This window comes from Lissotriton vulgaris, chromosome 3_1 (genome assembly GCF_964263255.1).
Source record: "Lissotriton vulgaris chromosome 3_1, aLisVul1.2, whole genome shotgun sequence".
Taxonomy (NCBI): domain Eukaryota; kingdom Metazoa; phylum Chordata; class Amphibia; order Caudata; family Salamandridae; genus Lissotriton; species Lissotriton vulgaris.
Window position 1 is genome coordinate 918,359,879 of NC_141689.1, and position 26,169 is coordinate 918,386,047.

The window sequence follows — 26,169 nt, forward strand, 5'->3', positions numbered from 1 at the left end:
ATCCCAAATTTCATTTACAAAAGTTGTTACCTCACTAATGTTAATAACAGAACGCTGCCTGAAAGTGACACAAAGCAGCACAGAGGTCTGCTTTGCATTATTCTGCATCAAAGAGGCATTCCATGGGTGGTACATAGGCGTTATCCAGTATTATGAGTGTCTTTCATAGATTCACATGCCTGAATCATTCCCCGTCGTGGGATGGGAGTCCCCGGTACATAAATAAAGTAATGTCCTATAGTCATATAGAGAAATAGGCTCACAGGCCTTACATTAGTAAAATATCCATGTCCTTTTGTAAAAAGGACTAAACTCTAGAAGAGATCCAATCAGCTGTCACCTCCCTCTAGAACCTTCCTGGAAGGAGCCTCAGTCCCTCAGATTTTCTACTGCACGTTGTGCTAGGGAGTCTCCTTTGACCTCTGCTCAAATTCTGTGTTTTTCACTTCATTAAATAACTTTGTTGTCAGGAATTCTACTGGATTCTTTTCTACTATGGATTATCTTCAAATACATTCTTTAAAGAGGAGAAGAAAGGATTATTTATAGCCTGTGCAACTTGTTCCAAGAGGTTGCTCTACACTGATGATCCTCACACTGACTGCATTTATTGTTTATACCGCAGGCCAAAGACTGCAAGGTATGTCGCACTTTCTCAAGTAAGTTTCTGAGAGATCGTGAAGGGTGACTTTTAATATGGTATCAAACGCTAAGACCAGAAAGGAGGTTTTCTATTTTCTCCAGTGACAGTGATGAGGCGTTGTCCTCAACATCTAGGAGATCTCAAAAGAGAAGAAAATCTCCTCAAACTCATTCCTCAGGGGAACGTCCTGAGAAGGCCCTCAAAAAGACCACTCATGGGTCTTCTGGGTGCAGTCCTTTAAAATCTCCTCACTCTGTGGTAAAGGAGAGTAAAGGACTTGCTTTTGGAGAAAAATCATGTGAAAAGACGACTTCTGAGCCGTCAAAATCACCTCCTCTCGTCATAGGACCCTTAAGGAAGCGGCATCATCAACGGGATCGTCGACGAAGAAACAATCATCATTGCCTTTTACAGCCTCTCCGTTGATGACGGCCTCGTCTACGACGGCTCATCTACGGCATCAACGACAGTGTCGTCTACGTTGGCCTTGTCTAAGATGGCCTCGTCTACGATGGGCTCGTCTACGATGGGCTCATCTATGATGGCTCGTCTACGATGGCTCACCTACAACGGCTCGTCTACGATGGCTCGTCTATGACAGTTCGTCTACTGCGTCGACGACAGCATCGTCGACAACGGCCTCGTCTATGACTGCTCGTCTACGACGGCCTGTCTACGGCATCGACGATGGCCGTGTCTACGATGGCCTCGTCCACGATGGCTCGCCTATAATGGCTCGTCGGCGACGGCTTGTCTGCGATGGCTTGTCTATGACTGCTCGTCTACGACGGCCTGTCTACGGCATCGACGATGGCTCGTCTATGATGGCCTCGTCTACGACGGCCTCGTCTACGACGGCATAGTCTATGACGGCGATCTAGTCGACGGGCTCGTCGACGAGGGAAATTCCAAAATTAGAAATCAGCAGGAACTCACCTACTTGAAGAGTAGGATTCATAGGAAGAGGAGCAATAAATTATGCTGACAACTCCTCAAATAATACACCACCAGAATCCGGTCACCACGGATGATGATGACCAGGAAGAGGGATAAATAACAGATCCCAACAAAAAATGGGAGGATTACTTGAATCCATCTCCGGCATCTCCCTCACCAGGACCGGTAGATTCTCCGCAGTTTTCCATAATATAATGGAGAGAGCTGCGAGAGATTCCAGCTTCCTATGGCGACAATACAAACAGAATGCTTCCTATACGATTTCAAGGAGCCATTCCAAAAATCAGTCCAGGCTATCCCCAATTGTTAACCATGTGTGGGAAGAAGGTTTCAAAGTGATGAAGACACCTGCTACAGTTACGCCTGTGCTCGCCAGGTTGGAGGAACAATATAAAGCTCCTTTAGACGCACCAGCGTGTTTACTGGGCCATCCAAAACCTGATTCCGTGTTTTCGCAAGTGGTGCAACAAAATTCTAAGAATCCCTCTGCGCCTATATCAATACCCCCTGAAGAGGGGGGATGCTTAAACAATGCAGGAAAAAGATTCTCATCCATTTCTGCTCTCTTAGTCAAAGCAGATAATGCCCTTGCTATTCTGGGCAGATAAAACAGGCATATGTGGTATGATATGGCACCAAACATGGACGTCTTCCCAGTGGACAATATACAGGAGGCGAGCGACGCTGCTAAGGCGTCAGGGGTGGTTAAGTGCGACTGCCTTTAGACTAGAAGTCCAAGAAAATTGAGATCCTGAATCTCTCCTTCGATGGCGAAGTTTTATTGGGAAACAAGTGAATGAGGCATTTCAATGTATCAAGAAAGATACAGTTATCCAGTATTATTATTGAAAGATTTCCCACTTTTTACAAAATTGGAAAAAGATTACTACGGACCGTTGGGTCCTTCAATTAGTACGATTCAGCTACTCTATGGAATTCATACAAATCCCTCCACAGACTCCGCCCAGCCCAATGCATCAGAAAAATCTATGATTCAGAAAAGGGGGTGATGATGAACAGAGTGTCTGAATTAAGCAGACCACTCTTACCCAGTCCAAAGATCAGGGCTTGATCCATCACCGTTATTTATCTCACTGCCCCATCCCAGCTCAGAACCTGGCTATATGCAAATCAGTCTGTCCCTGGCCCAGTGCATCATGGGAACATGGGAGTGTCTGAATTAAGCAGACCACTCTTACCCAGTCCAAAGATCAGGGATTGATCCATCACCGTTTTTCTGCTCAATGCACCATCCCAGCTCAGAACTTGGCTATATGCAAATTAGTCTGACCCTGGCCCAGTGCATCATGGGAACAGGGCAGACCAAACTACCAAGCCAATTCTTATACTGGGAAGGAAACAAGCTACCGGGGACCGGTTTCTGGCATTTCAGCCGTCTTCGGCCCGGCTTGCTTGAATCCTGATGGTGCAATGAGCTAGGGACTCACATCTGAGTATACCCTTCCACGCTTGTGGTGGACAAAAATGATTCAGAAAAGGGGGTGGTGATGAACAGAGTGTCTGAATTAAGCAGACCACTCTTACCCAGTCCAAAGATCAGGGCTTGATCCATCACCGTTTTTCAGCTCACTGCACCATCCCAGCTCAGAACTTGGCTATATGCAAATTAGTCTGACCCTGGCCCAGTGCATCATGGGAACAGGGCAGACCAAACTACCAAGCCAATTCTTATACTGGGAAGGAAACAAGCTACCGGGGACCGGTTTCTGACATTTCAGCTGTCTTCGGCCCGGCTTGCTTGAATCCTGATGGTGCAATGAGCTAGGGACTCACATCTGAGTATACCCTTCCACGCTTGTGGTGGACAAAAATTATTCAGAAAAGGGGGTGGTGATGAACAGAGTGTCTGAATTAAGCAGACCACTCTTACCCAGTCCAAAGATCAGGGCTTGATCCATCACCGTTTTTCAGCTCACTGCACCATCCCAGCTCAGAACTTGGCTATATGCAAATTAGTCTGACCCTGGCCCAGTGCATCATGGGAACAGGGCAGACCAAACTACCAAGCCAATTCTTATACTGGGAAGGAAACAAGCTACCGGGGACCGGTTTCTGGCATTTCAGCCGTCTTCGGCCCGGCTTGCTTGAATCCTGATGGTGCAATGAGCTAGGGACTCACATCTGAGTATACCCTTCCACGCTTGTGGTGGACAAAAATGATTCAGAAAAGGGGGTGGTGATGAACAGAGTGTCTGAATTAAGCAGACCACTCTTACCCAGTCCAAAGATCAGGGCTTGATCCATCACCGTTTTTCAGCTCACTGCACCATCCCAGCTCAGAACTTGGCTATATGCAAATTAGTCTGACCCTGGCCCAGTGCATCATGGGAACAGGGCAGACCAAACTACCAAGCCAATTCTTATACTGGGAAGGAAACAAGCTACCGGGGACCGGTTTCTGGCATTTCAGCCGTCTTCGGCCCGGCTTGCTTGAATCCTGATGGTGCAATGAGCTAGGGACTCACATCTGAGTATACCCTTCCACGCTTGTGGTGGACAAAAATGATTCAGAAAAGGGGGTGGTGATGAACAGGGTGTCTGAATTAAGCAGACCACTCTTACCCAGTCCAAAGATCAGGGCTTGACCCATCACCGTTTTTCAGCTCACAGCACCATCCCAGCTCAGAACTTGGCTATATGCAAATTAGTCTGACCCTGGCCCAGTGCATCATGGGAACAGGGCAGACCAAACTACCAAGCCAATTCTTATACTGGGAAGGAAACAAGCTACCGGGGACCGGTTTCTGGCATTTCAGCCGTCTTCGGCCCGGCTTGCTTGAATCCTGATGGTGCAATGAGCTAGGGACTCACATCTGAGTATACCCTTCCACGCTTGTGGTGGACAAAAATGATTCAGAAAGGGGGTGGTGATGAACAGAGTGTCTGAATTAAGCAGACCACTCTTACCCAGTCCAAAGATCAGGGCTTGATCCATCACCGTTTTTCTGCTCAATGCACCATCCCAGCTCAGAACTTGGCTATATGCAAATTAGTCTGACCCTGGCCCAGTGCATCATGGGAACAGGGCAGACCAAACTACCAAGCCAATTCTTATACTGGGAAGGAAACAAGCTACCGGGGACCGGTTTCTGGCATTTCAGCCGTCTTCGGCCCGGCTTGCTTGAATCCTGATGGTGCAATGAGCTAGGGACTCACATCTGAGTATACCCTTCCACGCTTGTGGTGGACAAAAATGATTCAGAAAAGGGGGTGGTGATGAACAGAGTGTCTGAATTAAGCAGACCACTCTTACCCAGTCCAAAGATCAGGGCTTGATCCATCACCGTTTTTCAGCTCACTGCACCATCCCAGCTCAGAACTTGGCTATATGCAAATTAGTCTGACCCTGGCCCAGTGCATCATGGGAACAGGGCAGACCAAACTACCAAGCCAATTCTTATACTGGGAAGGAAACAAGCTACCGGGGACCGGTTTCTGACATTTCAGCCGTCTTCGGCCCGGCTTGCTTGAATCCTGATGGTGCAATGAGCTAGGGACTCACATCTGAGTATACCCTTCCACGCTTGTGGTGGACAAAAATTATTCAGAAAAGGGGGTGGTGATGAACAGAGTGTCTGAATTAAGCAGACCACTCTTACCCAGTCCAAAGATCAGGGCTTGATCCATCACCGTTTTTCAGCTCACTGCACCATCCCAGCTCAGAACTTGGCTATATGCAAATTAGTCTGACCCTGGCCCAGTGCATCATGGGAACAGGGCAGACCAAACTACCAAGCCAATTCTTATACTGGGAAGGAAACAAGCTACCGGGGACCGGTTTCTGGCATTTCAGCCGTCTTCGGCCCGGCTTTCTTGAATCCTGATGGTGCAATGAGCTAGGGACTCACATCTGAGTATACCCTTCCACGCTTGTGGTGGACAAAAATGATTCAGAAAAGGGGGTGGTGATGAACAGAGTGTCTGAATTAAGCAGACCACTCTTACCCAGTCCAAAGATCAGGGCTTGATCCATCACCGTTTTTCAGCTCACTGCACCATCCCAGCTCAGAACTTGGCTATATGCAAATTAGTCTGACCCTGGCCCAGTGCATCATGGGAACAGGGCAGACCAAACTACCAAGCCAATTCTTATACTGGGAAGGAAACAAGCTACCGGGGACCGGTTTCTGGCATTTCAGCCGTGTTCGGCCCGGCTTGCTTGAATCCTGATGGTGCAATGAGCTAGGGACTCACATCTGAGTATACCCTTCCACGCTTGTGGTGGACAAAAATGATTCAGAAAAGGGGGTGGTGATGAACAGAGTGTCTGAATTAAGCAGACCACTCTTACCCAGTCCAAAGATCAGGGCTTGATCCATCACCGTTTTTCAGCTCACTGCACCATCCCAGCTCAGAACTTGGCTATATGCAAATTAGTCTGACCCTGGCCCAGTGCATCATGGGAACAGGGCAGACCAAACTACCAAGCCAATTCTTATACTGGGAAGGAAACAAGCTACCGGGGACCGGTTTCTGGCATTTCAGCCGTCTTCGGCCCGGCTTGCTTGAATCCTGATGGTGCAGTGAGCTAGGGACTCACATCTGAGTATACCCTTCCACGCTTGTGGTGGACAAAAATGATTCAGAAAAGGGGGTGGTGATGAACAGAGTGTCTGAATTAAGCAGACCACTCTTACCCAGTCCAAAGATCAGGGCTTGATCCATCACCGTTTTTCAGCTCACTGCACCATCCCAGCTCAGAACTTGGCTATATGCAAATTAGTCTGACCCTGGCCCAGTGCATCATGGGAACAGGGCAGACCAAACTACCAAGCCAATTCTTATACTGGGAAGGAAACAAGCTACCGGGGACCGGTTTCTGGCATTTCAGCCGTCTTCGGCCCGGCTTGCTTGAATCCTGATGGTGCAATGAGCTAGGGACTCACATCTGAGTATACCCTTCCACGCTTGTGGTGGACAAAAATGATTCAGAAAAGGGGGTGGTGATGTTCCCATGATGCACTGGGCCAGGGACAGACTGATTTGCATATAGCCAGGTTCTGAGCTGGGATGGGGCAGTGAGATAAATAACGGTGATGGATCAAGCCCTGATCTTTGGACTGGGTAAGAGTGGTCTGTTTAACTCAGACACTCTGTTCATCACCACACCCTTTTGTAAATCGTTTTTGGCCACTATAGGTGTAGCAGGGTATCCTCAGACATGAGTCCCTTTCTCACTGCTCCATCAGGATTCAAGCAAGCCGGGCCGAAGAAGGCTGAAATGCCAGAAACCGGTCCCCGGTAGCTTGTCTCCTTTCTGGTGAAGAATTGGCTTGGTAGTTTAGTCTGCCCTGTTCCCATGATGCACTGGGCCAGGGACAGACTGATTTGCATATAGCCAGGTTCTGAGCTGGGATGGGGCAGTGAGATAAATAACGGTGATGGATCAAGCCCTGATCTTTGGACTGGGTAAGAGTGGTCTGTTTAACTCAGACACTCTGTTCATCACCACCCCCTTTTGTAAATCGTTTTTGGCCACTATAGGTGTGGCAGGGTATACTCAGACATGAGTCCCTTTCTCACTGCTCCATCAGGATTCAAGCAAGCCGGGCCGAAGAAGGCTGAAATGCCAGAAACCGGTCCCCGGTAGCTTGTCTCCTTTCTGGTGAAGAATTGGCTTGGTAGTTTAGTCTGCCCTGTTCCCATGATGCACTGGGCCAGGGACAGACTGATTTGCATATAGCCAGGTTCTGAGCTGGGATGGGGCAGTGAGATAAATAACGGTGATGGATCAAGCCCTGATCTTTGGACTGGGTAAGAGTGGTCTGTTTAACTCAGACACTCTGTTCATCACCACCCCCTTTTGTAAATCGTTTTTGGCCACTATAGGTGTGGCAGGGTATACTCAGACATGAGTCCCTTTCTCACTGCTCCATCAGGATTCAAGCAAGCCGGGCCGAAGAAGGCTGAAATGCCAGAAACCGGTCCCCGGTAGCTTGTCTCCTTTCTGGTGAAGAATTGGCTTGGTAGTTTAGTCTGCCCTGTTCCCATGATGCACTGGGCCAGGGACAGACTGATTTGCATATAGCCAGGTTCTGAGCTGGGATGGGGCAGTGAGATAAATAACGGTGATGGATCAAGCCCTGATCTTTGGACTGGGTAAGAGTGGTCTGTTTAACTCAGACACTCTGTTCATCACCACCCCCTTTTGTAAATCGTTTTTGGCCACTATAGGTGTGGCAGGGTATACTCAGACATGAGTCCCTTTCTCACTGCTCCATCAGGATTCAAGCAAGCCGGGCCGAAGAAGGCTGAAATGCCAGAAACCGGTCCCCGGTAGCTTGTCTCCTTTCTGGTGAAGAATTGGCTTGGTAGTTTAGTCTGCCCTGTTCCCATGATGCACTGGGCCAGGGACAGACTGATTTGCATATAGCCAGGTTCTGAGCTGGGATGGGGCAGTGAGATAAATAACGGTGATGGATCAAGCCCTGATCTTTGGACTGGGTAAGAGTGGTCTGTTTAACTCAGACACTCTGTTCATCACCACCCCCTTTTGTAAATCAGAAAAATCTATGGCTGCTTCTACAAGATATCTCGATTATGCTGCAGAAAGGAGCAATAGAGAGAGAGTACCTCCATCTCAAAGGGGAACATGATTTTATTCCTTCTTCTTTTTGATCCAGAGGGGAAAAAAAAGAAAAAAAAAGTGGAGACCAATCTTGGACCTCAGGGCCCTCAATAAATTCCTAAAAAAGCAGTAGTTTTGCATGGTAACGATCCAGGAGGTCTTGCAACTACTGGAAGAGCGAGATTTTATGGCGTCCCTAGACCTGCAGGACGCCTACTTCCATATCCCAATTCACAGGAATCACAAAAAGTATTTGCGATTTGCAGTAGCGGGTAGACACTTTCAGTTTTGCGTTCTGCCCTTCGTGCTCAAGTCTGCACCTCGCATATTCACGAAATGTCTTACTCAGGTGGCGGCATATCTCAGACAGTGCCATCACCAAGTCTTTTCGTATCTGGACGATCAAGGCTCCATCCTTAGAAGACGCGTCCAGGCCTGTTTAAGGCTTTTCTATTGCTTGGGTCTCACACTCAATCAGGAAAAATCGGTCATACAACCTTCTCAGTGCATCAGTTTCCTAGGTGCAACCCTGGACAGACGTTCAGCAAAAGCTTTCCCATCCGGAGAGAGGATGAACAAGCTCCTGGCACTAGCTGCTATAGTAGCCTCGAAGAAGGTCTTGACAGTCCACCCCTTCAAATCCCTTCTGGGGATGATGTCATCGTGTATCCTCCTGATTCCTCACTGTCGTCTAAGGATGCGACCTCTACAGGAGGCGCTCTTGAAGCAGTGGGTCCAATGCACAGGGTCATTCGACCACATAAAAGTGAATCCTCGGATGGTCAGAGCCCTGCAATGGTGGATGTCATCTCGAAACCTTTCTCAAGGCTTGGCATTCCTGCTCCCGGGCTGCTCTTCATATTATCACAACAGACGCCTTCTTTGGAAGGCTGGGGAGCTTTTCTGCAAGAGCTACGGATAAGCGGGAAGTGGTCTCCTATGGAGAGGAAACTTCATATCAATCAGCTCGAACTGCGGGCGGTCTTCCTGGCCTTCAGGCTTTCCTGCCAAGAATCAAAAATTCCCTTGTGCTTGTCGGGACAGACAACATCACGACGATGCACTACCTCAACAAGCAGAAAGGGACACGCTCGCTGACACTCTCTCGCGAGTCGCAGAGAATCTGGAATGGGCTAATCTCAAACAAGATATCCCTTTGGGCGGAGTATGTCCCAGGCATGGACAATGTACTCAACGACTCCTTGAGCAGACAGAAAACAGCATCTCACGAGTGGGAACTGGATGAGAAGATACTCAACCAAATCTTCTCGAGATGGGGCACTCCACAGATCGACCTATTCGCAACAAGAGCCAACGCCAAATGCCCACACTTCGCAAATTGGCATCCCCAGTCAGGGTCTTTAGGGAATGCATTTTCGATTGCATGGCGCAACGTTTTTGCCTACGCCTTTCCGCCATTCCCGATGCTTCCCAGAGTCCTCAGAAAAATGAAAGCGGAACCTTGTACTCTCATTTTAATAGCCCCAACTTGACCACGACAGCATTGGTACAAGTAACTCCACCGCCTATCTCTGGAGCCACCGATCCGTTTGAAGCAGTGTCCGTCTCTACTCACAATGAGCAACCGGCAAGTCCAACATCCGAATCTACCATCTCTCAGGTTAGCCGCCTGGCTCCTGAGTTCCGAGAGCTTCGAAATTTGAATATTTCAGCTGACTGTAGAGCCATCCTAGCTCGGGCTCGAGCGAATAGCACCAATAAAACATATTCTCTGAAATGGAAGAGGTTTTGTATATGGTGTAGAGATCGAGGAATACACCCTTTCACTTCCTCACCAGAGCAGGTTTTACCTTATCTTTTACACTTGGCAACATCGAGCCTTGCTCACTCCTCCATCAGGGTCCACTTGGCTGCAATATCCTGCTTCAAGAGATCTTCAGAGGGTCCTTCTCTCTGGTCTCATAGACTGATCAAACAATTTTTAAAAGGATTGTACAGGACTTTCCCTCTGGTGAAAATGTTGCCACCTGCCTGGCACCTTAATATAGTCCTTAATCAACTCATGAAGCATCCCTTTGAGCTGGTGCACAAGGCTGACCTGAAATACCTATCTTGGAAGACAGCTCTCCTTCTTGCGCTCACCTCCGCGAGGAGGGTGAGTGAGCTGCAGGCATTCTCAATTCAAGATCCTTTCCTACAATTTAAACAAGTCAGAGTGATCTTGCGAACAAATCCAAAGTTTATTCCAAAAGTCCCATCGGATTTCCATCTTAATGAGCCTGTGGTTTTGCGCTCTTTCTTCCCGAATCCCACTACGGCAGCGGAAAGGTCGTTGCATTCACTGGATCTCAAAAGGTGCTTAAAATTTTATATAGACAAGACAAAAGCTTTCAGAAAGTCAAATCAGTTATTTGTAGCTTACAGCACGCCCAGGAAAGGTCTTCCACTCACTAAATAGAGCATTTCCCGCGGGATCTCGGCGGCTATCTCTTTTTGTCATGAACAAGCAGGACATCCGCTGCATTCCAGAGTACGAGCCCATCCTACTAGGGCGATGTCCACATCCATGGCAATGTTCGCAGGTGTGCCTATCATTGACATTTGCAGAGCGGCAACATTGAAGTCGCCACATACCTTCACTAGGCATTACTGCCTGGACACAAAACTTATGAAGGACGCAGCGGTGGGACAAACAGTACTTCACCATCTATTTCACTAGAGGTGAGCCTTCTGTCATCCATCCATCCTTTTCATGTACGCACATTTCTCTACTATGTAATTTGTTGGTACTTGTTGTTTGCAAATATTTGCTCTGGCTAGTCGCTTGATATGTTATTATCAAATGACTTGTATATGATGTACCATCGGAAATGTGCTCTCTGCATTACTTGCTACTCTGATTCAGGCATGTGAATCTATGAAAGACACCCATAATACTGGATAAGAAATGCGTTACTTACCTGTAACTGCAGTTATCCAGTATTGGTGTCTTTCATAGATTCACATGCAACCCTCCTGCCTTCCCTGGAAGGGCTCACCTAATTCTCTCAGTGGCAGGACTACTTAGCTTTGTGCGTACGAAAATCTGAGGGACTGAGGCTCCTTCCAGGAAGGTTCTAGAGGGAGGTGACAGCTGATTGGTTCTCTTCTAGAGTTTGGTCCTTTTTACAAAAGGACATGGATATGTTACTAATGTAAGGCCTGTGGGCCTATTTCTCTATATGTCTATAGGACATTACTTTATTTATGTACCGGGGACTCCCATCCCGACGATGGGGAATGATTCAGGCATGTGAATCTATGAAAGACACCAATACTGGATAACTGCAGTTACAGGTAAGTAACGCATTTCTTTTCATGCAGCCACCTATGGTTTTTGATGCAACACCTTACCTACTAACAATAATGCCGCTTTGAAGCAGGCGTTAAGGTGAAATGATTCTACTTCTCTTAACTTTTCCCTCTTTGCATGTGTGCTGCGCTGTACCAAAGTAGAAAAACTTTTAAAATGTATCTAGGCATAGTATTTTGAACTTGGTACTCTTCCACTACAAAACCTATGCAAGACTCATGCCCACACCCTTGCACAATGGTGCAAAGGTCTGTGTTTTTCACTAACTAGGCAGCTTAATTGTGTGCCAGTCCTAGGCAGAGAACCGGATCCTGCAGATATGGTGCTTTCCCGCTGTCTCCATGTCACGCAACGCATCACAGAAACTGTGAGTGCTGCTCTGTGATCCGTGACATCTTTATAAATCTGGGCCTTAGTGTTTGGTAGGTGGGGAAGGCAAATTAAGGACACAGGTTAGGTGCACTAGAGTGCATATAGGACCAATAGGTCACCATAAATATGAGAAAGTGTAAAAGAAAATTACAGTTATTCCATTTCTGAAGAGTGTGGAGCTGAAAGAACAGCGAGACGGCAAGGAACAGTGAGTGTGAATATAAAACTTGCATTGAAGAATGCAATATAATTACAGCAACGTTTTACAAGAATTGGGAACTGAATTCCTAATTAGTTTATGTGCAGAAGACAACTGTGTACATTTACCCTCTTTTTAAATCTGAGACATATTTGTTAATCAATATGAGAACAAAATGATCTTGAAGGAAATGTGCCCTCAGATAATTGACTTCAGAGTGACAGTTTTACAGACCTCTTAAGTAAACAAATAGATCAAATACTTTAATTCAATTAATACTACAAATTAGTTGATGGTCAGGTTTCATCATTCACATTGAGGAAGGCAGACATGTTTATTGGGTGTGCTCATCAATGTAACTTGCAACAAAAAAAAATCTTTAGAATATGCCTCAAAATGTATTGTTGAATAGCTGTCCATGTCTAACTCTCATGTTTTCTTTTATCTTTTCAGGATGTGATCCAGAAATTCATTTATCTAGGTATGTATTGATTCTAAACAATAAAAATATAGGCGATACAAGTCACACATGTACATGTACATGTATTTATATAGCGCAAATCCCCGACCCGGTATCTAAGCGCTTGCTTAGGGAACCCGTCCTGGTATTCGAGATAACCCCGGCAGGGTATCCACAAGGTGAAAGACAGGCATCCCGCCGCGAGGGGCCGTTGTGGAGATTACTGAGTACATCAAGCTACAAAGAGAGGTACTACAATATTAGCAAAACAATATCAAATCAAAACAATCTACTTGGATAACAAAGGGCCATGCCTTCAGGAAATCTCAACAACTAGGTTACATTCAAATCCCTCCATATAGGTATATTGATGGCATAGGGCCAGATGTAGGTAGCCCAATACCGGTCAGTAACGGCCGAAATTACCGAATTTCGGCCGTTACCGACCGGTATTGGGCATTTGAGATGTAGAAGGCATGTTTAAGGACTCGGTAATTTACTGAATGGTAATTTACGGAATCTGTAAATTACCAACTGGCAGATGCATCAACGTAGGCATTTGCTATTCCTAAATAGCGACTTTTAAGGAATCGCTATTTAGGAATAGCAAAAGCCTATGCATGTAGGAATCGCTATTAAAATAGCGATTCCTTAACATTCCTTTATTGCTACTCGCAAATTGCTAGTCGCAATTAAGGAATGCTGCCCCATTCATTCCTGAGGGCCTACAGGCCCATAGGAATGCATTGGAGATTGCATGAGCAATTAGCGAGTACCAGTAGGAATTCGCAAATTGCTCATGCAATTTCAAGGGTGAAAGGGTGTCAAAATGACACCCTGATGCACCCCTGAAATTGATCTATGCACATATGTTGCACACACACATGCTCTAAGGGCATGTGTGTGTGCAACATAAAACTTTGAAAAATGCACAAAAGTGCTTTTTTCAAAGTTTTAGCAAATTACCATGAAGTCCAACTTCATGGTAATTTGCTCGCCCTATTAGCGAATTAGCTATTTTTTTTACTTTCATGCATTGCATTTAAGGAATCTCAATTTGGGATTCCTTAAATGCAATCGCAATTTAAGGAATCTCAATTTAGAGATTCCTTAAATTGCGATTTTTGCATTTGGGATGATGCATCCCAAATGCAAAAATACCGGGAGCAAAGGTGCAGATTCTGAGAATCTGCCCATTTGCTCCCGGTATTTACTTTGATGCATCTGCCAGCAAATTTTTAAATACCGATTCGGTAAATTACTGAATCCTTAATGTAGGTAGCACTCAAGTGAGTGCATTTTTCATTTAAGGATTCGGTATTTACCACCAACTACAAGTTGGTGGTAAATATCGAAAACCTTTGAAAAAGCAAATTTGTGTTTTTCCAAAAGTGACATGTGGCAGACATACAAGCCCTTAGGGCATGTATTTGTGCCACATGTGCACCCATGCACTATTCAGGGGTGCAACAGGGAGTCAATGTGACACCCTGCCACCCTTGTAAGTCTTCCCCCTATTACTGATTCGGTATTTACCGAATCGGTAATTCTCATTAATTCCTACTGAATATTTTCCTACATAGCATTTACCGATTCTGAAATACCGAATCTGTAAAATTCGGTATTTTAGAATTGGTAACTGTAGATTACCTACATATGGCCCTTAGTGTTATATAGGGTCATGTTTTATCAACAATTTCGACTGACTGTTACTTACATCAAGGATATGATAGAAGACCCTAGTTTCATTCCAATTAAACCCTGGATTCATTTCATATAATTATTTTGTAATATATTTATGTGTCACACATTAGGTTTAAAGGCCACTATTGCTGAAATATAATTTATTTCAAAGTAAATTGATCAAAGTACAAAAGTTAGATATTTCCCACCTGTTAGTATTAGTGGTGACTTTTGTATAAAATTGATTTATTCAAATTCAATCTAATTGCATTACCGTTACTATAATGAAGTAGTTGACATTTATTAGGCTTTTTTTGTGGCTAGGAATAAGATTTTTGTTTGATATTTTTGTGACTTTGTTAGGTTTCCCGCCTTGTATCCAGATTCTTTTAAGTTAATCTAACATAAAATGTAAAATTCCATAAGGAACATTTGCCAGGGCTAGAGTTCGAATTACTACAAGTGATGGGATTTCAGTACGGAACATTTTAATTTTTGAGTGTAGCAAACTCATGTTTTCTGCATAGTCACCTTGGATTTTTCACTTTCCTTTTGGAGCTGTTTCTACTGGTGTTTGGACTCAGCGTTCTGTGATGCCAATCAGTGTCAAAGTGCCCTGCCCCGAACATGGTACTACAGAATTGGTTCCACCCAACTATTGTATTTAACTATCCTGTAAGGCCTTTGCAAGTTGGTTCAAAACATGCAGCAGGAGCATGGAACTTAAATATCATGGTGAGCTGTAGTGTGTATTTACACCACCCACATATATTACAAAAATATATGGTTGCCATGAGCACTATTGTGCTCTTGCTGGGCTGCAGTTTAAAACCCCCACAGTGACACATGGAAAGAAAAAGTGCCATTCTAATGTAGAAAACCCCATGTTTATATATAATATTAGATCACCACTAAAGTTTGTCTTGTAAAGGTACCGGGCTAGGTACTTAATTATTTTTTTTTTTTAAATACAACATATGTGAAATAATGTGCTATCACGGTGACAATACTAAACTAAAAGCTGTTTCCACTTTTTAGGTCAAGTATGATTGGCCCACATGCATCAAAGCAAAAACCGGTCTCAAAGGGGCAGATTCTCAGAATCTGCCCCTTTGTGACAGGTATTTTTGCATTTGGGATGCATCATCCCATATGCAAAAATCGCAATTTAAGGAATCTCTAATTTGCGATTACTTAAATTGCGATTGCATTTAAGGAATCCCAAATTGAGATTCCTTAAATGCAATGCAATAAAACAATTTTTTTTAGCAATTTCGCTAATGGGGCGCAAATTACGATGAAGTTGAACTTCATGGTAATTTGCAAAAACTTTTGAAAAATGCACTTTTGTGCATTTTTCAAAGTTTCATGTTGCCCACACATGCCCTTAGGGCATGTGTGTGTGCAACATATGTGCACAGATCAATTTCAGGGGTGCAACAGGGTGTCATTTTGACACCCTTGCACCCTTGAAATTGCATGAGCAATTTGTGAGTACCTACTGGTACTCGCAAATTGCTCATGCAATCTCCAATTCATTCCTATGGGCCTGGAGGCCCAGAGGAATGAATGGGACAGCATTCCTTAATTGCGGCTCGCAATTTGCGAGTCGCAATTAAGGAATGTGTGGGAATCACTATTTTCATAACGATTCCTACATGCATAGGCTTTTGCGATTCCTTAATAATCGCAATTAAGGACTCGCAAAAGCCTACATAGATGCATCTGCCAGATTATCCATAAACTGGCTAAGTATATTGAAACCCTCTAATTCTTAATCTTTACCTGAGAAAATACCATTATACTGATCAAAAGCTATTTTCCACTTTGGGCCTGAAGTCGATGTCGGGTGGAAAGCCATCCGACAGGTAGTTGGAAGCTTTCCACCTGACATCAATGGTTTCCCTCCAACTGCCGTGTTACAATACCAACGGTTGGAGAGAAACCCGCGGGGGGATTCCACTCCGCTTCCAACCAGCTCAAGGAGCCCATCGGAAGGACTGATTATCGGGATTATGATGTCCGTTTCCCACAGCCTTTCCATGTTGGCCTTTCTGACATGGAAAGGCTGTTGGAAAGTGACTCTGAGGCCCCCTAGCAGGGCCCCCATTCCCCGCTGCCTCCACTATGAGGCATGGGAGGGGGCACCTATGTGCCCCCCTAAACATTCCTGCACTGTTGCAGGCACCACATGATGCATGCCACACAGTGTAGGGATGTTTCAAAAGTGTATATTTTCGATTGAGGCTGGTGCTGCAACCCTCAGCACAAGCCCCAATAGAAAATATACACTTTGCAGCAACTGTGGAAGCAGAACCGCCAACTTCTTGTCTGGCAGTCCGTTTCCAATATAATGTCAGTTGGACACTAATGCGACCAACATTGTAATTAGGCCCTTAGTTGTGAAGATCTAATTTCATGGTAAAAGGATATTTTTAAATAACTTCAATGGAAAATAACTTCAGAAAAATATACGTTGTGCTGCCTGAGCCAAAACTGGCTTAGAACCAGTGTTGCTACTCATCTCTCCTCTAGTGGCCCAATACATATTTCTGAATGGAATTGAGATAGTCGACAGGATTGGGTGTCGAACAATCTCCAATCATGTGCTAGTGTACAGGATAAGACTAGCACCTCATCACCACCTCTTTGGAATGTTACTGAACCTGAGAAGCCTACACCTGAAGAAGAAAGCTATGCTGGAATAAAGAAAACTCAATGAATCATGGCACCTGCTGGCACCCAGGGACTGGACCTGCGCTCCAAGTGTCAAGTTTTTGCCTCCTATTTGCACTTGTCCAGAGACAAAAGCAGATGTACTCCTGGCTCCAAGAAGGCCCATCTGGCCATTTAGGACTAGGCCATGCAGAAGCCCTGGAGGGAGAGAGACCTGGTGCCTAGAAGCCTGTCCTGGGGACCTGAGCGCTGCAGCAGTTACAAAAAAATTAGACTTAGTCTTTTTTCCACCCTTGGAGAACTGGGGCAAGGTGATAAGGTTTGCCAGGTGGTGACAAGAAAAATAGGTTTGTCCTGCTTAGAGATTTTTGCTGCCCTGAAAACAGGTTCATCAAGTAACTGGTGTGTCTTTGTCATTTATGCGCGCTGAGTCAGCAAGCGCAACTCTACATTGGTGACAATGGAGTACTGAACCCCGCGCAGTCCTGTTACCTTGTGCTACCCTGCAGTAACTCCCTCACAGACCCGCTATTTTGCCAAGTCGCACAGCAGCACACCAAGGCAAGCAGCACCACTCTGCACTGAGCAGCAAGACCTCACCCGGCATCTCTCAGCCCAGCGATGCCTCGATCAATACAACACTAAGTGGGGTCACATGGTGTGCAGCCTCGCACGCAGGCCCATGGAGATCCCCAGCTCCGCCTCAAGGGAGGCAATCAACTCTGCACCGAGAGAGAGGGCCTGGCCCCACACGCAGACCCATGTGCCCCCTCGGCACCGTCTTAGGAGAGGTGCCCGTATCACCTGTACCGCAGACAGTTGCAGAGTGCAGCCTCTTCCGGGAACACCTGTCGTCCTGACACCACTTCATGAAGAGTCCCCACAGAGCCTGGGCAGTGGAAGAAAGCAGGCCCAGCCTCACAAATTCAACAGGCATATGTACAGCAAGAGTCTGCCTGTAGGTGGAGAAGGAATCACTGAGGCCCAAGTTACTGACACGCTCACAACAGGTCAGCAGCGCATGCTGTACCACACATGCACACTCCAACAGCGCCACATTAGAGAAAAGGCTGGCCCTGTCAACTGCCCTGTCAGACCTGTAGACGTTCTAACCATTCTGACAAAGGGGAGGATGCCACTCGGACGTCCAAGAGCAGCCACACTGATAACCGAGTAGCTTCACCCTCAACCCAACATCAGCAATACAACCCAAGCCTGGTGATCTACTGCAGCATATCCAATGAACAGAAGAAATGGTGCAACACACCTGCATTGTCCAAGTAACAATAACCCCGACCACACTGCACCATCAGACAGCAGCACAACCATAGCCACTCGCCGACCTCATGGCATCAATTGCTTTCCTCCGTGGAACCCTTTGCAATCACAGGACCATCCCGACGCATGCAGCTCACTGGAAAGACCGGGTCAACTGCCTAGAAACCTACTTTTTGGCCACGGATATTGCCAAACAACGCAAGGGGCCACTTCTCATTAACCTTGCAGGAGCAGACCTTCTAAAGATTGTGAAGAAAGCAGTCAAAACAGTGACCCCTTCCACATATGATATGCCCTGAAGAGATTAATCACAGAGTACCTTGAACTGTTTTTTATCCTGGACTATGAAAGGTTCCTCCTCAAGACAAGAACCAGAAGAGTCTGTTGACGTATTCTTCGCCCACATCAAAGAACTTGCCAGCACCTGTACCCTACCTGATGAAGATTATAAAGTACACACACAGTTCATCCATGGATGTGCCTCCTCCAGACTCAGAGAGCAGATCCTGCAGGTACCTAACATGCCAATGAAGGACATGCTCACTCTAGAAAAGTCCAAAGAGTTGTCAAAGGCACGTGCCTGGCACATGCACACTGCCCTGCACTGAGCACTAAAGACTAAGCCAGTCAATGAAGTCTGCAAGGAAACCCCAAAAGGCAAGCATGGAGCTATCAAAACCCTGGCTGCCACCTGCTCATTCCTGTAGTGCAGATAATCCTACCCGCATGAGGGCAAATGCCCAGCTGGAGACAAGAAGTGACCAGTGTTGGAAGCCGTAGTCCCCGTCCCGCACCACTGTCACCAAATGCCAACCCCCTGGTGACACCACAAATGGACTCCACACAAGTTTGATAAAAACGAGTATAAACTTTATGCAAAAAGATATATGATCAGACCACACGCTACAAAAGCCAACATATAATAAAGGGTAATATTCGTTCCGGTTGGCTGGTAGGTTCAAATAAGAGCCACCGCCTTCAAAAGGCTATGATGTTCATAATGCTAGAATCACACACGTTGCATTGGACAAACAATGATGCACTGCGTAACAATACAATCCTGTGCTAGGCAAAGGAGAAATAATACAATGTGTAACGATACACCCCGGTAACTTGCGATGGGAGAAATAATGCAATGCGTACCGCTACAATCATGTACTGAGCAATGAAGGAATAATGCAATGCGTCACACCCCAATCACGTACTTTGCAATGAAGAAGTAATGCAATGCGGGCCGCTACAATCATGTACTTTGCAATGAAGAAATAATGCTATGCGGGCCACTACAATACTGTACTTTGCAATGGAGAAATAATGCAATGCGTAGCGCTACAATTGTGTACTTCATTATGCAAAAATAATGTCAGGCGTCATAAGATAGCCCATTTGAAAAGTAACAACCTAGGCAATTTGCGGATTGAGAAACCGTAATAACAAAAATTAATAAGAATATTGACTACAGCTGGCTAAAAAACATAGTTTTATTTATCAGTTAACACAATAAAAAAGTTCATTCATATAGCACAAAGTCAAGATTAAAAATTCATAATACACATATAACATAGACATCAAAGCGTAAAAATTAATACACAATAACAGAGGGTAAGTGGCCTAAAAAATGAGTCTCTACGCGCGTTTCGGCGGCTAGTGCCTTCTTCCTGGAGCAGCCACGTAATATCTATAGAATAAAAAATACATATAGAATATACAGTTATATCGTTTCACTATTACATAATAATAAAAACAGTTTCTAACTGTGAAAAAGATCTAGTTTTTAGCAGCCATAGTTTAGTAAGAACAATTTCATTTACATTTAATTATAGTCGTCATTTACTTATAGTTGTCATTTTCTTGCGGTGTTCTGTCCAAGCAACAAGGGAATTAAAATGATGCGAAGGGAGATACCATGGATGGGCATGCGTATAACCAATATGTGGCAAGGTTTTTAGGATCAAGGATGACTGTACGGGGGACACTATACTAAATTTAAAAAAAAAGAAGAAGTCCCGAGGCTGTATAAATGATGCAACAACCAGCCCCAGATAACGAGCAACGCTTGGTCCTTCCCCAGCAGTCTCTTCAGTTGTTCCTTCCTTAGCAGAGGTTCTTCTTGACCACAAAATGGGCCCAAACCTTTTCAGTCTCAATCCATTTCTGTTCTATTCCCCCTTTCACGGGTTTCAGCTCTCATAATTGTACCCCTTAATGTCTTTGAGGTTCGCTGTGCTCAGGGGTCCCTGCCCGTCCCTAAATCAGTTCTGGGTGTCTCCCTCCCAGTGTCACCTTTCTCCGTTTGATACTGGGGATCTGGATCCTTAATCACTCGGCAGGAGAAGGGTCAATTATTTTATAGCAGCAGCCCAGGCCTCTTCACCTCCTGGGGCTTCTCCTCGCCTACTCTCCAGATGCTGATCAGCCTGGTGCCATCTCAACCCCTGCCTTGGGTCAATACCTCCCCCAACTCCTCTCACCCTCTCAGATCCAGGCAGTCAATCCACATTCAGGAGAGACACACAGATATGCTCAAAGCACAAAATGCAGCCACTTTCTAAAAGAATAGCTTCTGAAAACACAGTGACAAAACCACTTTCATAGAAAGATGTGTTATGACACTGTGAGTTAATTCATTCTAAACTTCACCTCTACATTTTAAACTTATGGGAAACTAGGCTAATAAACACTATACCCAGCCTCCCCCATTCTGTCCTATGAGCAGAATGGCCTTTCACCAGTGAAAAACTAAATGGAGTGTTTTTCACTGTCAGGACACAGCACACACCTCAGTATATGTCCTGCCTTTAACTTACACTGCACCCTGCCCAGAGGTTACCCGGGACCTACCACAGGGTTGCCCACTGTGTACTCAAAAGGGAAAGTAAGGCCTGCCAAATGGTTGCACTTGTCAGGACAACATGCTAACTTAGCAAACTGCACGCAAGCCCTACACTGCAGGCTTGAGTTACCTTTTGCACGCACCTTTGCATTACTAGCCCTGGCACACACAGTGCACATCTCTAGGGACTTTACTAGTAAAGCAAACATACCAATCATGGCCATTACACTTTACACAGGGAACACTTGTACTTTGACAGTGATAAGCAGTGGCAAAGTACCCAAAGCATCTAAATTGGCAACTCTATGTCAGAAAAACGGTCTGGGGGAAAGCAAAAAGTTTAAGGAGCTTTAGCCAAAAAGGCCAAGTCCTACACACTGCATGCAGGAACCCAAACCGTTTCGTGAAAGAGTGTTGCTTCAAGTCGAGGACAACGAAAGCTCACCTCAAGCAGATACATTCAGTGGACACTCCGCCAGATCTCCTTGAAGGAAGCAACATGGAAGATGACAGTCTGGATAGCATCCATACTGTACATGCAATAAAACCAAACAACTGCCAGACACGAATGGTGTCAAGGTGGCAGGTGCGCATTCTAGACTCCCCATCAGAGCCCTCATCGGCACAGCCGCCTCCTTCAACATTAGTGCCATGAAGCAGTATCTCTCCATGCCAACAGCCCTGCCCCTCAAGCCTACAAATGTAGGAGTATGCGCCTACAGGAACACAACACTCCTACAACTAGCAGGTGTGTTTTAAGCAAAGCTCAGTCACCACGATGTCACCACGAGAGCCAAGTTGTTTGTCTCCCAAGAAGGCATGGGATTCCGACTCCGACGGCAGATGGCACAGGACCTCGGCCTCGTCCAATTAGCTTTCCTGGTCCATGCCTTACAGCAGAGATGCTGGTGCAGGAGTTCTCCATGCTATTCAAGGGGACTGGATGTCTCAGATATTGCACAGTGCGTTTGCATATCGACAAGTCAATAGAACCAGTTGCACTCAGACGCCGCAGATTTGCATTCCACCTGCACCCCAATGGCGTTCAGGAGCTGTAACAATTAGAAGACAAAGGAATCATTGAGGAAGTGGCTGGGCCTACCTTGTAGTGGGCAAGAAACCAAAACATCCATGGGCAGTCAGGATCTGTGCCTTTATGAGGATACTGAACCTTGCGATCAAACGAGAGAGGGACCGGATGCCCACTGTCAACGATATCATCAGAGAACTCACAGGTTCAAAGTAGTTCTTGAAAATGGATCTGAATTCAGGGTACCACCAGATTCCACTCTACCCGACTCCCGGCAAATCATCACTTTCACCACACATGTGGAACTACGTTGCCATAACACACTGAACTTCAGCATTTTAAGCGTGGCCAAAGTCTTCCAAAATATCATAAGAGAGGTGTTAGCAGGACTCCTTGGCATTCGAAACATTAGTGATGACATTTTCATACAAGTCCCCACCATAGAGAGTCACCTGACTAGGCTATGATCTGTCTTGCACTGTCTGCAAGACCACAGCCTCACACTCCACCATAAGAAGTATGAGTTCCTTTGCCAAAACATGCTTTTTAGGCTACCAATTTACAAAAGACAGAATCCCCCCAGATGGGGAGAGAGAGTAAAGGACATACAAAAGCACCTGCCCCACCTCAGTGTCAAGAGTGAGAAGCTTCCTAGGGATGGTTACCTATTGCAGTCGGTTTATCCAAAACCTAGCAGACCTCATAGTGCCCTCCTGGAACTAACCAAAACAGTGACCCCATGGACATGGAGTCATGCCCAGGACAGGAGCATGCGTTCTGCATGACCAAGGAAGCATTCTCAGCAGAAATCACATTTACCTGTTTTGACCTGAGGAGGGCATCCAAACTACCTGTGGACTCCAGGCCCACCGGCCCCAGAGCCATCTTGTCCCAACGCTGGGAATCGCCTATGCAAGTAGAAATCTGACCCCCGAACAACTGTACTTGCAAATTACGAAGGAGGCAATATCTGTGCACTGGGGTTGCTGACACTTCCTTATATACTTATGCAGACACCTTTTTACATTCTACACGGCCCACAATAGCTTATCCCTCTCTTCAAAGGATCGGTGTCCAAACCACCTTCACAGTTCGAAAAGTGGATCCCACAACTTCAAGTATTTAACTTCAGTATGGATTGCAGACCAGGCACATGCAACACGGCTGTTTTCCTATGTCGACATGCCAGTGGTCACGAAGAAGCAGCAGCCAGAGATACTGAGGAGTATGAGCGTATCTTTCTAGAGAGGGCGAGACCGCTCCTAATGTCGATACAAGAGGTCGCCGTAGCCATTAGCAAGGGTAACTGCTTCCAAATTGCCATTACGGCTGTACAGGCGAACAACTGGAAACCTCTAACGGACCACTCCCATCACCGGACCAAAGAGGTAAAATACACACTTCAGTTTCTCCACAATGTGAGACAAGAGCTGTCGGTCACCCAGGAGGGCTGCCTTCCAGGAGGCGCCAGGCTAGTACTGCCCAGCAGTCTACGACAGTGAGCTGTCCAGGTGGCATATTCATCCCATCAAGAAGTGATGAAGACAAAAAAATGCTGAAGAGCCAAAGTGTAGTTCCCCCAACTCGACCAACAAGTAGAGGTAATGGTACAAAAGTGTCCCCCTTGCCAGGACGCTAGCATACCAGATCCCCTAGCCTCGGTGATCACCAAAGCTGGCCCAAGTTCCCCACGGCAGCGAGCCAGTGCGGACTTTGGCAGCCTCCTGGATAGCTCCAAGATGCCATCTTCGTAGATTACCTCTCTAAATAACCCAAAGTCGAAGTTGTACCATCCACAAAAGTGTCATCCCGGAAATTGAAAAAATAATGGCCATTCATAGGCCATAGGAGAAGTCAGAACCGACAATGGACCCCCTTTCAACAGCAGAGAATGGTAGGAATACCTTGCATCAAGGAACACACTGATCGCGTCATAATGCCACGGTGGCCCCAAGCCAATAGCAAAGCGGAACGACTTGTCAGTATTCTGACAAAAGTGATCCACATAACAACTGCCAAGACATAGAAGGTAAAAAGCACCATCTACACCTTTATAAAAGAGAATATCGAGCTACACCTCACTCCACAAAGTATGTGTCCCTTCTATCAAATCAGTATGAGGTGGCCAGTTACTGACACCATCCCACACCACCAGCAATGAAAAGAAACAATAACTCAAATACAAGACTCACACTCCAAGCGACGACACTGCAACTGCTGACGCCAGTCATAAGTGCAGAGCTTGCAAAGCAGGCACTCAGCCAAGAGAAAAGTCCTTGTCAAAGACTCTGTCATTAAGGCGGAAGATTCTGTCCCGTTTGAGCCACAACCCAGGATGGTAACTGCCATAAAAGGGAGCCATGGTGAGGGTTTGTCGCAGAATCCATAGTATTACCGGGAACATATCACATTTCGAAAGTTCCAATGTAGTGACAAGGAAGTGAGGGCCAAGAAACAACAGATCACTCAAAAATATATCTCGAAACAAAGGAGTCACTTTCAGGAAAAGAGGAAAGGAGTGTTGCTCCGACTGGAATGTCATCGGTCGAGTTAACACCCTTTCAAGGTACTATAGATCTAATGTTGTGAGCAGAAGAAGAAGCAATTCCAACACAGCTGAGAGGAGGATCCCTGTATCATCTAAGAGCCAACCCAGCTCCGTCGCGAAAGTATATGGGCTATGTATACTCCCACAGAGGAGGTGACTAAGCAGACACTGGTGTTCCCAGCACCGTTTGACTTTTATAAAGTACACCATCCTGTTTTCTGGTGTGTTTTGATCAACATTCCCCAGGGAAAAGGAAGAATGCAATGTTGTTAGGGATGGGAACATTCGTGGTGCACTTAAAATTAAGGGGGGATTAATCTCCGCCCCCTAGGGTGTCCAGGCAATAGGACTGCTGGACATGTTGGCATCACTAAATAATATTGCAAGTGAACCCCGAAAATGGGCGGGATTAGTCATATGACGTAACTGGTATGTCCTAAGCTGTTTATGCACGCTGACCCATCAAGCACGACTCTACAGTAACTATTTAATGTCACATTTAATGTTATGTAAGGCTGACACAACCCTCCCTTTGAAAACACATTATTCCATTAACAACTTTGAACTCCATTGATCAATTTGCACCAGACTTTGGAAAAACACAGTGTGCCGGATTCACAAAAAAAGAGTAAAAGAATGGATTGAGATCTACTCCCTTTAAACGTACTGTGACACTTTTTTGCAGTTAAAATACATTCCCAGTGGTATGCCTGGAAAGAGTGCCGTCTGTTTCAAGGAGTAAAATTCTGACAATTTCCAGGATAGGAACTGGTCCGATAAAAGTTTGTCAATAGCCACAAACTCACAAGTATGTGGGTGTTCACAAACTTGCTAGGAGAACCACACTTTGTTCCGTCCACTCTCTACCCTTGGCTTGGGGCTCTCTACTTTGTAATTCTGCGCACTTGGGGGAGAGAAAGAAATATTTCCTAGCTAACATAATGGAAAGTTTCAATTCTATTAAGGACATGGAGGCGAGGATTATGCTTTTTTTTTCTTCACATTTATTGACAGCAGCCATTTTAAAGTTGGTTAAAAAAAACAAATTTCCCATAAACCATAGGGAATCAACAGACAAGCAATAGAGTGTCTCTAGATAGAGTGTCCCTTCAACTGGACCAATCAGGAGTTCTCCTGGTGTTGATAGTCCTCTGTCCCTGCCCATGCTTCCTCTTTCGTCACTCGGTCAGCTAGTAAATTCATATCAGGAGTCATTTTTATTTGAATCCCCTGCAAGGAGCAAAGTAAAAACGTAAGCGACAGAAATGGTTAAGGTTTAACCCTGAGGAAAGAAACTTGTCAAATCAACTACATTAAGCAAATCAGTAAGACATGTACCTTATATAATAATGAGGCAGAAGTTACTTACTCTTATCTGAGGGAGGGCAAGGATGCAAGAATTTGTACACTGGTTGGGGTAATCCTCGCCTCCGGGTCCTTAATAGAATTGAAACTTTCTGTTACGTTAGCTAGGAAATATTTCATTCTACATCAGGACCGGAGGCGAGGATTATGCTCGTTTAAAACTTACTCCCCACCAAGTGAGCCATATCAATAACCGGTTTAAAGTAAAACCGTTCAAAGGTGG

At 45.6% G+C, this 26,169-nt stretch overlaps 1 protein-coding gene across 2 annotated transcripts in view; it reads left to right on the forward strand.

Moving 5' to 3' along the window:
* GDA (guanine deaminase) overlaps positions 1 to 26,169 on the forward strand; it is a 763,322-nt gene that overhangs the window by 728,421 nt on the left and 8,732 nt on the right. For both annotated transcript variants that reach the window (XM_086961261.1, XM_086961262.1), the window contains one exon: positions 12,527 to 12,554. In XM_086961261.1, the coding sequence (XP_086817387.1) occupies positions 12,527 to 12,554 (28 nt within the window). The remainder of the gene's footprint in view (positions 1 to 12,526; positions 12,555 to 26,169) is intronic.